The sequence below is a fragment of the Corythoichthys intestinalis genome, chromosome 6 (genome assembly GCF_030265065.1).
Source record: "Corythoichthys intestinalis isolate RoL2023-P3 chromosome 6, ASM3026506v1, whole genome shotgun sequence".
In the NCBI taxonomy this organism is placed as follows: Eukaryota; Metazoa; Chordata; class Actinopteri; order Syngnathiformes; family Syngnathidae; genus Corythoichthys; species Corythoichthys intestinalis.
The window spans coordinates 3,428,165-3,445,127 of record NC_080400.1 but is presented as its reverse complement, the minus strand read 5'-3'; the positions used below and the strand labels follow the sequence as shown (position 1 = coordinate 3,445,127).

General features: G+C 44.3%; 1 protein-coding gene across 1 annotated transcript; it reads right to left on the bottom strand.

The window, feature by feature from the left end:
* Positions 1-566: 566 nt before the first annotated feature.
* Positions 567-16,153, bottom strand: LOC130917681 (uncharacterized). Its single transcript, XM_057839319.1, has 7 exons — positions 12,716-16,153; positions 12,309-12,595; positions 11,750-12,077; positions 8,447-8,605; positions 1,012-1,086; positions 714-892; positions 567-606 (listed from the first exon to the last, which is right to left on the bottom strand). The coding sequence occupies exons 1-7, from the start codon at positions 16,151-16,153 to the stop codon at positions 567-569; spliced, it is 4,506 nt and encodes a 1,501-aa protein (XP_057695302.1).
* Positions 16,154-16,963: the final 810 nt, after the last annotated feature.

Sequence of the window (16,963 nt, the reverse complement as noted above, 5' to 3'; positions counted from 1 at the left end):
GAAAGCTAACGAGTGACACGCTGGAATTTCGGCGACGGGACCATTGACGTCACGCACGACATAAAAAGAATGGCGACCTATAACCTAAAATAATTTTACAAACTTTATTATAACAAAAACATTAAGAAGGGTTTTAATATCAAATTATGATAACTAGGGTTGGGCATCGTTTCAAATTGAACGATTCCAATTCAGATTCCGGTTCCGAACGATTCTGGATTCCGATTCTTTAAAAAAATATGTATATTTTAATTTTATTTTTAAATTGCACAGTTGTGTTTGTGTCTTGATTTTTTTTTTAATTATATGAACTTCTCACAGGGCTATTTTTAACTTGTAAATCAATATTAGTCTTTGAACTTGAATGCGATGAAGTTTCTTTCCACAAGAGTGCACTTTCACAACAATGTTTATTTTTCTAAAGCTCACGGACAACACATTATATACAACACAAATTCTACATTATACTATATGCTAATGGGGTAACTTGGTGCAGAGTAGCGGGTACAGAAAAAAAAAAAAATCTGAAACAGTTCTTGTTCAGGAAAATTAGCATATCGGCCTTCTCAGGCAGTAACTGTGAGCGTTCCGGACAAATAGTGTCTCCTGCAGTGGAGAACACACGTTCACTCGGTGTTGACTAAGCTTGAGCGCATAAATACGAGAAGGCAAGATTTGACAGTAAAGGAAATGTCTGTCTTTCGTTCCACCACCATGCAGCAGGGTCCTGAGACAAAACAGCTGGTGGCATTTCCTGGTACATATTTAGCTCAATGACCGCCCGTTTTTTGATGGACATAGAGCTCTGCTGTAAAAGTTTGCTCTCTGCCTCTTCCTCCGCGAAAAGCTCCTCCAGTGGGGTCTTTCTGGGTATTTTGCACGCAGGTGGTTGCTAAACAAAAAAACAAGATGCATTAGTATTTTCAGTAAAAGGGGAAATCATCCAAAGGCGGCATCATTATTAAGAATTAGGATTGACTGCCTTTATAATTTCAGAAATAATACACTTACACTTTCCTCCTCCTCCTCCTTTTCCACTTCATCATTGTCAGGCTTTTCCTCCTTGGCAACGTCATCTGCTGTTGACTACAAAGAACATAATTAGATCTTTAATACCGTAATTTCCCGAATATAAGGCACACCCGTGTATAATGCGCACCCCAAATTTACTTGTAAAATCTAGGGAAAATTATTGTACCCGTTTATAACGCGCACCCTAATTTTAGCACCAATAAATAGAAGAATACAAGAAAACAGAGCTTGTGTACAGATACAGAGATGTCATTTTACTGACTGGTGAAACACAGCACAAGCATAGCACATTGGTAGTTCAAAACATTAACGTGAACTGACAATATTTACGGTAATAATATGATTTGACAACTTCTCCAACTTACCAGAATCTAGGAGAAAACAAAACAGATGTGACTTTTCTTATAAAGGCTGCTGTATAACTTGCTTGTTTCCTCATGATGAATAAATGTTTCTTCCATGGATTGATACGGTAAAATGAAAGTGAGAACGTAAGTCGGAAATCCGTGAGAGCTCATAGCTGTCAGCACGACAGTAACAAAAGGAACTATTGTTATTTGGGTTTGAGTTTCCCGAGGGACCGATATAGTTGACGGACACAGGAAGTGTGTGTCCTTACATTTGTTATGGTCCGAATTGCGGAGCTGCAATAAACGTCGACTCAAATGAGTTCAAGAAACTAAATTCTGTGCTTTATGAAGAGTGAAAAAAGCAGAATTTAACACAGACGAAATCATTCGGCCGATTAGAGTGAAGTATTACCGAAACAAAACGGTGACGTCACGTACTGTAATGGTCGGCAACGGGTGGCCGCATACGTTTCTTCAACACAACGTGGCCGTGTCAATTAAAAAAAATCGGTTTATATATATATGTAATACATATATATTTCTGTCTCCATCCATGTACCCGTTTATAATGCGCACCATGAGTTTACCAGTTGATTTTGGGGAAAAAAAGTGCGCGTTATATTCGGGAAATTACGGCAAGTTGTTACAACTCAATTACCTTGAGTCAGATTAACTTTAATATATTGTGCCAAAACAAGTGGGCTTTACTTGAAATTTGTATTGCTTAACTTGAGGTATCTTAGTGTACTCCACTTCAATAAAGTTGACAGTAACTCAATAAAGATAAGTAACAATAACTTAATATACTATGCCAAAGTAAGTGGGCAGTACTTAAATTGTCTGGGGTTGAGAGACAGCGAGAACCAAAAGTGGTATTTGCCATGTGGCAAAAATTTTTTGCCATGTAGAATTTTTTTGCCATGTGGCATTTTTTTTGTCATGTGGCAAAATGTTTTTCCATGTGGCATTTTTTTTGACATGTGGCAAAAATGTTTTGCCATGTGGCATTTTTTTTTTTTTTTTTGCCATGTAGCATTTTTTTTTTTTTTTTTTTTGCCATGTGGCATTTTTTTTGGTCATGGTTGCAAAATGGATTTTGCCATGTGGCATTTTTTTTATTCGCTATGTGGCATTGAATGGGGGGGGGGGGGGGGGGGGATTCCCTAAATCAATGGAAAATGACCAGATATCAATAGGACGTGTCCCCCAAACTTCCCCGATTCCATTGACGCTTATAGGGGGTGCTGCCATTGACGGCCATGGACGTCCAAATTTCCCATTCATTTCTCATGGCATTTACTTAGTTTAATGCCATTGATGGGCATGTTTCTCCATTGTATTGATGCCAATGTACTTGGATTTCATTGAAGCCTATGTAAGTCAATGCCATTGACAGCCATGGACGTCCAAAACTTTCCCATTCGTTTTCATTGGGGAAGAAACAAAATTTCCCCAAATCAACAGGAAATGACCAGATATCAATGGGACGTGTCCTCCAAACTTATCCGCTTCCATTTACACTTATAGAGGGTGCTGCCATTGACGGCCATGGACGTCCAAATTTCCCATTCATTTCTAATGGCATTTAATCACGTTTTTTCATTCTATTGATGCCAATGTACTTAGATTACATTGACGCTTATGTAAGTTGATACCATTGACATCCATGGACGTCCAAATTTTTTCACATTCATTTTCAATGGGGAAAAAACAAAATTTCCCCAAATAAAGAGAAAATGACCAGATAACAATGGGACTTGTCCCCCAAACGTATCCGCTTCCATTTACACGTATAGAGGGTGCTGCCATTGACGGCCATGGGCGTCCAAATTTCCTATTCATTTCTAATGGCATTTAATCATGTTTTTTCGTTCTATTGATGCCAATGTACTTAGATTACATTGACGCTTATGTAAGTTGATACCATTGACATCCATGGACGTCTAAATTTTTTCCCATTCATTTTCAATGGCATTTACTTTGTTTAGTACCATTGACGGGCATGTTTGTCCATTCTATTGATAGCCCTGGGCAGGGCTACGATCTGAATAGCCACATGGCAAAGACCAAATGTAATTTCTCCAGAAATTGCAGTTTCTAGTTATTATCTGGTCTTTGCCTTTTTGGCAAAGCCAGATAGTGTTATTCTGCGACTTTATTATTATTATCTGGTCTTTGCCTTTTTGGCAAATCCAGACAGTGTTATTCTGCGACTTTATTATTTATTATTAATCATCTATTTCTCCGCGTTTTTTTGGCGTGCCGCACAGCCCGTACCGCTGCACCGATCGGCACCGTTCAGGTATCGACACGTCCAGAATTTTTGTGTGACTGTGGCTTTTTGTAAAACGGCCCCGAAAAAAATTCCGTTCGCCCGTAAATGGCAATTTTCCGGAAAAAAAAAAGTTGCAAAACTCTGCTTGTCCTACAATTTTTGACCAAATCATATAATTTGGACATCAAAAATTCCGGGACTGTGAGGGGCATAAATATTGTATACAGAATTTGGAAAAAGTTTACGGTTCCTCGGAAATTTTCCAAAAACTTTCCCATTCATTTCAAATGGGAGAATTTCCCATTCACTTCCAATGGGATTTCCAATGGATTTCCATTTCATTGGTGCCATTGACATCTATGCATGTCGAATCTACTGATGCCAATGTACTTGGATTCTATTGACTATATGGATGTTGATGCCATTGACGGCCATGGACGTCCAAAATGTTTCCCATTCATTTTCAATGGGGATTTTTTTTTTCCCCAAATCAACAGAAAATGACCAGATATCAATAGGACGTGTCCCCAAACTTCCCCAATTTCATTGACGCTTATGAAGGGTGCCGCCATTGACGTTCATGAACGTCCAAATTTGTTCCCATTCATTTTCAATGGCAAAAAAACTAATGTCCCCAAATCAACAAGAAATGACCAGATATCAATAGGACACGCCTCCAAATGACCTGACATGACTAGGCCACACCCCCAAAATGTCCCCACATGACCTGATATTACCAGGACATGTCCCCCCAATCAACAGGAAGTGACCTGATATGGCCAGGACATGTCCACCAAATGTCCCCAAATCAACAGGAAGTGACCTAATACAACCAGGACATGTCCCAGAAATTACCCCAAATCAGCAGGAACTGGCCAGATATGGTCCCTTAAATATCCATAAGCCAACGTGGGCGGGGTTAAGATCAGCATCTTCACACAGCAAAGTCCAGAGTAATTTTTTCAGAAATTGCAGTTTTTAAAACATATATAGTTTCACTAACTTTAAAATTGGAATTCACAAAATGGCATTATGAACATGTTTTTTAACTTCTGTATTTACAAACAACATAACAATATACCATTATAACAATATAACAACACAACAGACTTCCTTTAGACTATAAATATACAAACATCAAACAATCTGAACATACAAACATTCTGAACATATCATTTCATATTCCATAAATTCCATCCCACAACATCTACAGCCTAGACCTGCAAGCTGCAAACATTTAAGAATGCACTTTTGGCCTAGATTAGGCCAAAAGTGCATTCTTTAATGTTTGCAGTTTTGGGCTTAACTTTTGGTGTCCTAAGTTTAACAAAACTTTCTGAAAGAACTCAAACGTGTTTTTCATTGTTTTGGGGTATTCTAGATGTAGAGCAAAAATTAAGGCAAAAACAAGACAAATTGCTTGTGACATTGTGGGAACCTCATCCATTACAAGGTTCCCTTCAAGAATGATCCCAATGCTGCATAGCGTTGGTGGCATGTCCTCCGATACGACTTGCAGAAGCCCAACAGGAACTTGGGTCAAGTCGTCTGAAGTGTCTGAATCCTGCATTTGAAATAAAAACACAAATAAATTCAATTAAGATGCTAATACATCACACACACATTATAGTATGTTCACTTTGATGATTGAATTGCCTGCACAAAATCAGAGAACAAACTTTGTAATACTGTCCTGGAGAGCTCTTTAGATTACGAGCAGATAGAAACTGCTGCATTTCAGCACTAAGCCTGCACAAAAAGGTTAAAAAATATATATACATATACAACCTCATCAGAGAAGCTCAGATTTGGCTCAGTCTTTGGATGCATTGAAAATCATTTCTAACTTAAATATGTTGTTGCAATTTTTTTTTTTTTTTATGAAACCTTCTGAACCAAATTTTATATCGGAAAGAAATGGAAGTAAAACATTTTCATTATAGACCAAGATGGAAAACTGCTTTCCTCCAACGTCACATGTGGGACATCCAATTTGTAACTCCCAACTGATTCAGAATATGTCACTTGTTGTGACATCCCCACTTAAATTGGAAAAGGTAATTTTTTTTCCCATTGCATTTGGCACCTTTTTTTTTTTTTTTTTTTTTAAGTAAAATAACAGTTTACTCACCCATATTGGCACCTTATTTTTTTAAGTAAAACGCATCATTTTACTCATCCATATAACTTTTTACGCATTTTGTGCACTTTTAAAGATATTGTGTCAGACGATATCCACTCAACGATAGCCGTATTGGCAAAGTAAAGGGCAAGGAAATGACTTGTTCCGAATTTTACAATTGTGCTACAGCAGTATAGTAGTAGTGATGAAAGTGCAGAACTTACATCTCTACTGCAAACCTGGACAGCATTAGGTGGTGCTGTTTCAGTATTATTGCTGGGAAGTAAGAGGTGGTCAGAAACGCCAAAGCATGGCTTCCATGGAATTGTTACTACTGTAGCACAATGGTAAATTTGGGAACAAGTCGTTTACTGCCTGCATTACCCAGCCGCCACTGCCATCGTTGAGTGGATATCGTCTGACACAATATATTTGGAAGTGCACCCAATGTAAAACAAAAAAGTGATATGAGTGAGTTGGGAGATGCGTTTCCCCTTTAAATATGTTTGGCTTGCAAAGTGTGAATACAGGCTGTAATACCAAAGTTGATCTTAGTTTGGGGGACATTGCTATTGGCTTTTTGCAGTCCAGGTGCATTAGACATAAGCCCTGATAACATTTTTTTTCTTAATAAATACACCAGACCAGAACAATGCATTTTTTTTTCTGAAATTAGACAACTGAACCTGAGGTCTGATGATGTCCTAAAATGTGCACTGCACGATGGTCATATCATTATCATTTTAAATGTACTTACGAGACATCTAAGGAAGAATTTCTCAGAATTATCTCCAAGGTACAGGGGCAGACATTGCAGGACAGCCGTGCGTGTTGCAGTGATGTCATTGGTCTAAAGCAGCGGTCTCAAACCGACTCCACAAAGGGCCGCAGTGGGTCCTGGTTTTTGTTCCAACAGATCCAGCACAAACAGTTCAACCAATGAGGTTTCTACTAACATAAGCAGCACCTGATTGCAATCAACTGATTACACTTGTAAGAAACCAGATTGGTGAAAAGGTATTTGTCTCGTTTGGTTGGAATGAAATCCAGTACCCCCTGCGGCCCTTTGAGGACCGGTTTGAGACCACTGGTCTAAAGGATAAAATGACCAAAAAATAATAAGCAGAGGACTATATGAAACCAGTGCTTCACCATTATTTTCTGTTACCCCCCCCCCCCCCCCAATGAAGACGTAAATGTTTCGCGCCCCCCAAACTTCTCTGCTGCCACTGTAAATAGTATAATTTGTCTATAAAATTACTATTATAAGTTCACCTCTGCCTAACATTGTGTCCTTTTCTCTATTAAAGAAAAAAAGTAACAGAGCAACTTATAATAAAGTATATCTTTATTAACATTGTTTTGTTTGTAACAGAAAAGACTTAAAGTGCATCTGTTGAGAGAAAAGTTGGGGGAATTGTTTTGTATTCATAAATGTGCCTTCAGTTGATGTTGAAATAATGTTCCTATTGCTTGTTATTATTGACATTTTATCTTTTTGCCACAAGATGGCAGAATGGGACTCAATTGTCTAAAGTGCTACTTTCATTACTTCTTTTTGTTTGTTTGACTTTGATTACTTTGATTTTTGGAATTTGCCTGTGAAGACAGCAATGAGAGAGGATGTAGCCGCATGTCGATGGAAATTAAACGCTAAGTTTTGGCTGAAAGACAACTTATTCTCCGTCAATTACTCCTACGAATGCAGCGTTATGCTGCCACCACCTCAACAGCATCAATATGCCTGAATTACAAAAAAAGTCGCATCCAGCTAGAAAACTAGTCAATGTACATTTTAGACCATTTGATACTGAAAAATGTAATAAAATCAATAAATAATAATAAATTCAAATTGCTTTGCAAGATTAACTCATGAGATAATATGCCAAAAAAATTGACCGAAAAACCAAAACTGAATAGAAGAGAAAAACGACAGTGTCATTGGACAGAGGGACAGTTTTAATTTTTGCTGCTCCCTGTAATACCTCCTATGCAATGGTGTGGGGTTATTTGGACTGAGCGTGCTAACTGTACACACTGGTTTTGTGATGTAAAAGTGACAAAGCGGGACGATTGTTGGCAATATCGTTTTCGCTGAAAAACAATCAAGCGGCGTTACAATCTTTTTTAGACACAGTAAACAGAGTGGTCTTTTCTCGTCTCCCACTGTATTAAAAAGCCAAACGGCCCGAAAACAGCGCATTCTCGGTGGCCGGGCCCTCACCGAAAATGGCCCTTCTAGGGCAGAGACATGAAAACCGGAGAAGACAGTGGGTCGCTGCGTGAGCCCGGCCGGAAAACGGCGCACAGCTCTTCATATCTCTTAGCTGCGTGCTCTTGCTTGGTTCAGAAATACTGCGCACGCTCTGAAAATGAGAGCGCCACTGCCACCCACTAAGTGGATGTGCACGTACACTTTCTTGTACGGCAAAAGTATGTTTCCTGAGGTCACATGCACCACCACTGGCATCGCCAGGGGCGCACCCCACTATTTGAGAAGTACTGCCCTAAACCTATTTGGGGAAAAAAATGCCTGTGAATGTATGAGTGCTCTAGTTACAACATGAAGAATTATTTGTGCTGTAGCAGCAGCAGTGTACTAAGTTGGAAGCTTGCAAGCACACTATCATAAAGTGATATTAATGAAGAAATTGAAATATCACTTACTTGTGTATTGATTGGCTGGAGAAGGCGATTGATTGATTGGCCGGCAACTCCTTTTTTGGATTTGAAGAGATCAATGAGACGAGTGGTATGGTGGTCCAGAGCTTCGTAGAATTCTTTCTTAAGGTTCTTACTGGCGACTCTGTAAAACTCTGCAAAGACCTAATGAAACAAACAAAAAAAATACATCCAGGGAATATCCGGTTAACTAACTATTCTTTATTCTGTCCCATACAATTGATTTCTCAAAAAGTAATGACCAGATTATCCCAATGATAAAACAATCATTCAAACAATCTAACGAAACTGAGTAATTCACAATGAAAATAATGACTGCTTGTGTTGAGGTTCAGTATGGTGCAGTGTCCAGTGGGCCATACCTGATTTTCTGTGAACAGCGCAGGCCAGCGTTCCATCATCCTTTTAACTGGAGGCTGCTCCTCCACTATTTCTTTACGTCGCAAAGAAAATGTCTAGTCCATCATTTTCTTTACGTTGGCTGAGTCTGGAAGCCTTTTCTTTGCTTCACTTTCAAGCTGTCTTCTAACAGACTCAAGAGTTTCTGCAGTTTCACCATCGGGAAAATTTGGCAAGAGATATGTCTCCCTTCTTTTTGGCCTTTTTATGTTACCACATGATGGCGCTCCTTCGGGGAAATCCCTACTCCTCTTTTTGCCATTCACCTTGACATCAGCCATTCCAAATTTCCTCATTTTCGTACGGAAATTCCCCATCTTAAACTTAACGCTATTTTTCCATCCACAGTATCCAGTGAGTGATCCTGCTTCTTTCAGACAGGGATGTTTTGCAATCAGTGCAGAGACTACTTCTTGAAATTGTTCTTCTGTCGGGTATGCTGTGTACTTGTACATTGTCTCTGCAAGTCTTTCTAAGATCACATGTTTCATGTCCCGGGAAACATTCATCAGAGTTCCATCCTTCAAATAGGCAAGGTCGGAATTTTACATCCACAGAGAATTCTGGAATATCAAAGGCAGACGGCCAAGGAGCCGGCCTCATCAACTGAGATTTTTCTTCACTTGTATACTGTATCTTTGTATCTGATGTGCTCAGTGAGGACTGTATGCCAGAGACTGAAGAGAGGGACTCAAGACTGATAATTTTCAGTGTGGCTAGATCTGGCAGTTCTGCCAGATCTGTGAGATTGCAGAGTGCATTGTTAAACAGTGGATCTTCAAACTGTAGGCTGAAATCATATGGTAGTGCCAGTTTAACTTTCAAGTATTCTAGAAGAGACTCAAGGTTGTCTGGTTTCTCATCAAGACTGACTCTTCTAATGTCACCATCACTGACGATGACTCTGATTGGCCACTTCTGTTCCATAGTCCTAAATAGAAATGTCATAAAGTTAGTGCAGCTAGCATAATATGTAATGTTTCAAAGAAACAAACAACGTGCCTCTGACTTGGTATGCCGACAAAGGAAAAACATCATTTAACTCGGTCAGTTGAGTGGCAACCAAGCCTGTGCTGCTTTGTGTCAATTCATAAGCACGAAGATGCTCATGATACCATGCAATCATTGGTTTGCATAAGAAAAAAATGTCTGCATTATTCATTAGAATTTGCTTAATCTGTCTGAATTCTGGAAGCCCTCCACATGAACCTGCAGAAACCACCATATCTGCAGGATAGTTTATTCCATCAATATCGACAGAAAGGGCTGACAGAACCGTGTTTTGGAGACCACATCTTTGGTGCAAAATGTCTTGAATGTTCCCAGGGAGGGAAGAAATCATTATGCTTTTTACTTTGTTTGCTTGGAGAGCAGGTTTGGAAAAATGAAGCACAGTCCAAATGGTATGCCATCATCTTTTGATGTCGCCTTGCCAAAGTTAGAGGAACATTTTTGAAGTTCTGAGTTTCATGGATGACTTTTTTGAAGAACTTGTGTTTCCCTTTGAACCGCATTGTCCACATGTGTATTAGAGGTCCAAAGACTTTTGTCAAGTGGGGATAGTGCTCGATATAATGATGCTTTGGCCGGAGTTTGCAAGATGGGAAAGCAGTCACTAGTAACTCTCCGTGCTCTGATAGTTTGGACTCCAAATAGAACAAAGACTCATCTGTGAATCTCAGAGATACAACCAATTCAAGCAAATCTTTTAAAGCCATGAGCACCTCCCATGTCTCATCTCCCTCAGGTACAAGATGCCCAATCATTAAGGGAATCAATCTGATTAGACACCAATTTTCATGGCCGTTTCCTCCTATGGTCTTTTTTGAGGCAAATGCCTTTGAAACTAATTGAGGTTTATCCATTTTGTCAGAAAAGGAATATGGGAATTCTTTGATGGCCTGATTTAGTATCTCAAGAGAGATGTATTTCTTTTTTTATCAAATCTTGAATGCACATGTGCAGTTCAAATGGGACCACTTCCTCCAAAAAGTCATGAAGAATATCTGGAGGAAATCCATCTACAGCATGAAAATATTTCAAGTTTTCACCAAGCACGCATCCACCTTTGACTCCATAATGTGTTACTTTAGATGGGTCCTGCTTTACTTCCTGAACCTGTCTGTCATGGGCATCTTTGGTTCTCAGCATGTAAAAACCTGAGCTGACATTTTTTGTTTGGATTTCTTCTCGTGTGGCCATACAAAACCTGCACATTCTTTCCACGATAAAGCTCTCTTGAAATCCTGCCAATGCATGAGCGGCCACGTTATCTGCTGCAACATACAGCACAGTCCCCTTAATGCTTGCTCCCAACTTTTCAACGTAAACTCCATTCTCCTCAAGTGACGCTAGGTCTTCAATAAGTGGGCGTAGGACTTCATGATACCCCTTCTCTTTAATGGTGTTTACCTTGCATAAAACAGCTAACTGTATGGTGTGAAGGCATGAACGGTACTTTGGGTGCAGATTTGCAAGAACCCAATATATTGCACACAACTTATGCTTCTTCTTAGATGTTCCGAGGGGATTTGCAACCTCAAAATCATCAATATACAACCCCAGAGTGATTCTGAATTCATCTTCTGATAAAATTGCATTATCACTAAAGTGGGAACCGTCCCTATAGTTACTGTATCCACTGTATTTAGAGCTGCTGGTGATGAGAGCCTTGTCTAAAACATCGTCTTTGCTCAACAGTGCCTGAAGCATTTTAATCAGTGGGATGTAAAGTATATTTTGACCCTGCTTTTCAGTGACAAACTACACAGGTTCCACAACAGGAAATTCTTTCGCGATGTAAGTTGCTCTCCCATTGGAAGTTGAAAGCGAGCCACCAGCTGATGTGTGTTTCAAAAATACATTTGTGTCAGTCACTGCACAGACTACCTCCTTAACAACAGCGCTATCAAGATCAGGATAATGGCGTCTGAGTATCTCCTCAACCACAGAAAACATCAGAGGTTCTGAAAGTTGAAATATCTGTCCTATTTCCTGGATGATTTCTTGGAGAGCACTTTCAGATATGTTCAGTTTTGTCTGCATTTTCAGGAAAAGTGAAGCCAAGGTATGCTCAAGCTGAGAGCTGAGGTCATTGACATCAACACCAACATCTGTCAGATCCTCTATTTCTAAACTCGCAATATCTTCAGTTGGGACAGAGGTGCTCTTCTCAGTGCCACAGAGCTGAACAACTATTCCCGGTTTGAAATGAAGACTAGGAAGGAGTCGGAGGCGGAGTATCTTGGTCAACACTTGAAAACATTTATTTCTTAATAGAGCAGGACTTGCACACCAAAGCACGAGGTCACAGCCGAACAAGGAGGAGTGCAACAACTATAAGGGTCCGGGCGGAACTCCCTCCTTATACGTTACTCCGAGTGAATTATGTAAATAGTAACGCCACACAAGCCCCCCCAGAATTCACTCATACACAAAATCCTTATACCTGGGGGGCACGATTGCCCGTCCCCGACGAGAACGCTGGTTCGGAGCGGCAGAGCCAGAAACAGAGGGGGAACGGGTGCCCCGAACGTCCGGGACAGAGAAACTAGACGACGGAGCGTCCGCCACGGGCTCGGAACTAACGGGCGACACACTCCTACGAAGACCAGGGGGGCGACCCCGGCGGGGAGGCTGAGCGACCTCCAACGGTAGGGAGGAATCCACGCAAGCGGGCTTAACCCTGTCGATCGAAACAAGTTCCCTCCGGCCCCCGATGTCCAAAAGCAAACACTTATCCCCATGTTCCAAAATTCAAAAAGGGCCGTCATACGGGGGGCGCAGTGGACCGCGATGCGCACCATGTCTGACAAAGACAAATTTAGCGGAACGCAACGAGGACGGAAGACGCACCTCGGGCACACAGTGCTGCGAGGTCTGAACCGGGGCAAAACCGTGGGCAAAATCGAGCAGGTCCGCCCTTTGACTTTCGGCCGACCACGGTGCAGTCGCAGTAGGGAGGAAATCAGCGGGAACACGCAAAACCTGGCCATAAACCAACTCCGCAGAAGAAGCGTGCAGGTCCTCCTTGGGTGCACACCGAAGACCAAGCAACACCCAAGGAAGCCTATCCACCCAGTCCCCGTCACTCAAACAAGCGCGAAGGGAGGCCTTCATGGAGCGGTGAAAACGTTCACACAGTCCATTAGCTTGCGGGTGATACACGGAGGTACGGTGCAGCTTAACCCCCAAGCTATCGGCGACCGCTCCCCACAACTCGGACGTGAACTGCGCCCCACGGTCCAAAGAAATATCAGACGGAGTCCCAAAACGCGCGATCCACGTTCCAATAAATGCGCGAGCCACATCAGCAGTGGTGGTGGACGACAAAGGAACCGCCTCAGGCCAACGTGTGGTCCGATCGACCATGGTGAGCACGTGCGTGAACCCATGGGAAACCGGAAGAGGACCCACTAAGTCCACATTGATGTGGTCGAAACGCCGTTCAGGGACGACGAAAGGTTCGAGGGGCGCTTTGACGTGGCACTGAACTTTAGCCCGTTGACAAGCGACGCAGGAATCGGCCCACGCCAGCACATCTTTCTTAAGGCCCCGCCACACAAATTTTTGCGATACCAGCTTAGCAGACGGTTTACGACCGGGATGCGAGAGGCTGTGTACCGCGTCGAACACCTTACGCCGCCAGCGCGCCGGAACCAAGGGGCGGGCAACGCCAGTAGAGACGTCGCACCACAAGGTGACACCAGTGTCGCCCACTGGGACACGTTGTAAGAGCAAGTCTGAAACCGAAGACTTGAACGCGCAAACACTCTCGTCTTGCGCCTGGTCAAAGGCCATGGCAGCGAAATCCAAACCGAGCTGAACCGCGCCAGCGAATGACCGGGACAAACAGTCAGCAACCACGTTGGCTTTCCCCGATACATGTCTGATGTCGGTGGTGAACTCGGAAATATAAGAAAGCTGGCGCTGCTGACGTGCAGACCACGGTTCAGCCGAACGGGACATTGAAAACGTGAGGGGTTTGTGGTCGGTGTACGCGGTGAAGGGACGGCCCTCCAGGAGAAAACGGAAATGGCGCACCGCTAACCAGAGGGCCAGAAGCTCCCTGTCAAAAGCACTATACTTGCGCTCGCGAGGACCCAATTGGCGACTGAAAAAGGCGAGCGGTTGCCAGGCACCGTTAACCCATTGCTCATAAACCGCTCCCACTGCAAAATCTGACGCATCGGTGGTAAGGGCAACGGGAGCCTCCGGCAGGGGGTGCGCTAGCAACGTTGCCTGTCCAAGCGCAGCCTTGGTAGTTTCGAATGCCGATAACAGTTCACCCGACCAAGCGATGACGTGGTTGGGGGAAGTACCTTTGAGCGCCTCGTATAGCGGGCGCATGACGTGAGCCGCGTGACGCACGAAGCGGTGGTAGTAAGCCACCATCCCCAAAAATTCTCTCAGCTCGCGAGCCGACCGCGGACGCGCGAAAGAGGTGATGGCCTCAACCTTGGAGGGAAGCGGGACCACGCCATCCTTGTTCACGAGATGGCCGAGAAATTGAATGGTTGGAACGCCAAAAACGCATTTCGCAGGATTAACAATGAGGCCGTGCGCCGCCAGCCTGGTGAACAATTCCCGGAGGTGACGCACGTGAACCTCAACGCTCTTGCTTGCAATAAGAATGTCGTCCAAGTAAACAAACACGAACGGCATATCGCGCAAAACAGAGTCCATTAAGCGTTGGAACGACTGCGCAGCGTTTTTCAAACCAAAAGGCATTCTCAAAAATTCAAACAGGCCGAACGGGGTAACTACCGCCGTTTTGGGGACGTCCGCGGGGTGGACGGGCACCTGATGATAGCCCCGCACCAGGTCAACCTTAGAGAAAACCACGCAACCGGCGAGGAGGGCTGAAAAATCCTGCACGTGGGGCACCGGGTACCAATCAGGCGTGGTAATGTTATTGAGTCGACGATAGTCCCCGCACGGCCTCCACCCCCCGTCATGTTTGGGAACGATGTGTAGTGGAGACGACCAGGGGCTGTTAGAGCGCCTAACAATCCCAAGCCTTTCCATGTTATCAAATTCAGCTTTGGCAACAGATAGTTTAGCAGGGTCGAGGCGACGAGCGCGAGCGTGGACCGGAGCGCCCGTCGTCTCGATGCGATGCACAACACCATGCTTCGAAAAAACCGCGGAGAAGGTGGGACGCGTGAGGCTCGGGTACTCACTCAGAAGACGGAAAAACACATTGTCCTCCGCGAGAGAGCTGGATAAACAGACGGGCTCTCCCTTACTCCTGACACCGGGAATGGAAAAGAAAGTCCGAGCGTCCACCAAGCGTCCATGCAAAATGTCCACCAGCAAGTTGTGTGCGCAGAGAAAGTCCGCCCCTAAAAGGGGAAACGCAACGTCCGCGACAACAAACTCCCACACGAACCGCTGAGTACCAAAACGCAAGTTCAAAGTCTTCAGCCCGTACGTCCGTATGGGCTTTTCATCGGCCGAGCGCAGTGCCGGACCGGCGGTATCCACAGACGCTTCCCCGGGGGCCGCTGGAACTACACTCCTCTGCGCACCGGTGTCACACAGAAACTTGCGACCGGAGAGCGTATCCACCACGAAAAGCAGCTGGTTCGGAGCGCCCGCCGCCCCGGCCACTACAGGGGGCGGGCTCCGCCGTTTCCCGCGTCGTAAGAGCAAGGCGCCCGGCACGAAACGGGCATGATAATAACACCAGCCGTCGCGTTGGAAGCGTTCCTGTCGATTCCCACGCCGGTCGGTCGGCCTCCGCTGGTCGAACGTCGGGGACAGGAAATCGGGAGAGGCCTGCAAAGGTGCCAAGTGCTCGTGAGCTGCCCGGGGCGTCGCGGCGAAGTATCTGTCGGCTTCCTCAGCGAGAGCGCGCGGGTCGGAGACGTCCGAATTGCCGAGAGCGGTGCGCACGTGGGCCGGCAACTGGCGCAGGAACAGCACCAAGAACAGCGAATTAGGCGGCTCGTCGCCCAACAGGTTCAGCATGACATCCATGAGTTGTGACGGTGTGCGCTCGCCAAGCCCGTTGATGTCCAGCAGCCGACTCGCACGCTCGAGTTGGGACAGTCCATACACCTTCAAAAGGTGGTCCTTCAGCGCGTTATACTTATCCCTGGCCGGAGGGGAGGTGACAAAGCGGGTCACCTGAGACGCTGTCCTGTTGCTCAGCGCCGTGACGACATGCCAGAACTTCCTCTCGTCGTCTTCAACGCCGTGTAGGCCGAATAGCGCCTCGGCTTGTGCGAACCACGTTTCGGGTGCCGACTCCCAGAACTCAGGCAATTTAAGCATGGCGGACGCAGCCATCGTGTTCGTTGAGGACCTGGAGACTGCAGGTCCACTGTCGGGGTCACCAGTGTAGTGCCAGGAAGGAGTCGGAGGCGGAGTATCTTGGTCAACACTTGAAAACATTTATTTCTTAATAGAGCAGGACTTGCACACCAAAGCACGAGGTCACAGCCGAACAAGGAGGAGTGCAACAACTATAAGGGTCCGGGCGGAACTCCCTCCTTATACGTTCCTCCGAGTGAATTATGTAAATAGTAACGCCACACACTTACGTTTGTCATTTTGAAGTCATTGTTTGACAGCCATTTTAAAGCGCCAAAAATAGCAAAGAAGCCGTGCGAGGTTTTGTCCAAGTATCTCCCAGAAGTGGCGATAGCAACTAAATTCTGTGTATTTATTGGTTCAGAGACGCGAACGCGTCATGTTATTCAATAAGAATGCTTATGTCTGAAGGTGATAAACAGATGGCAGTTACTATGAAAAACTCCTTCAGACAAAGAATAATGACTTTTGGGACGTGTACTGATTCAGAGAAAAGGCGCCTAACAACTGTAAATGTAACATAACTGACGTTACATACGTTTACATCCCAGCACTAGCATGACTTCACGGACGCACACACCCACACACACCCCTTAGCGCGCGCGTCCACACACACTTCTCACCCGCCATTACAGCTTGTTACACTGAGCTAACGCGTTAACTCAGAAGCATCACGCAAACAGCTAACAGAGAGGACCAGCCGGTGTTATTTTTCGGCACAACACCGGCGGAGACATGTTAGCGCAACAGTGGGGCTCACGGCTACAACGACTGGTCTATGAACCC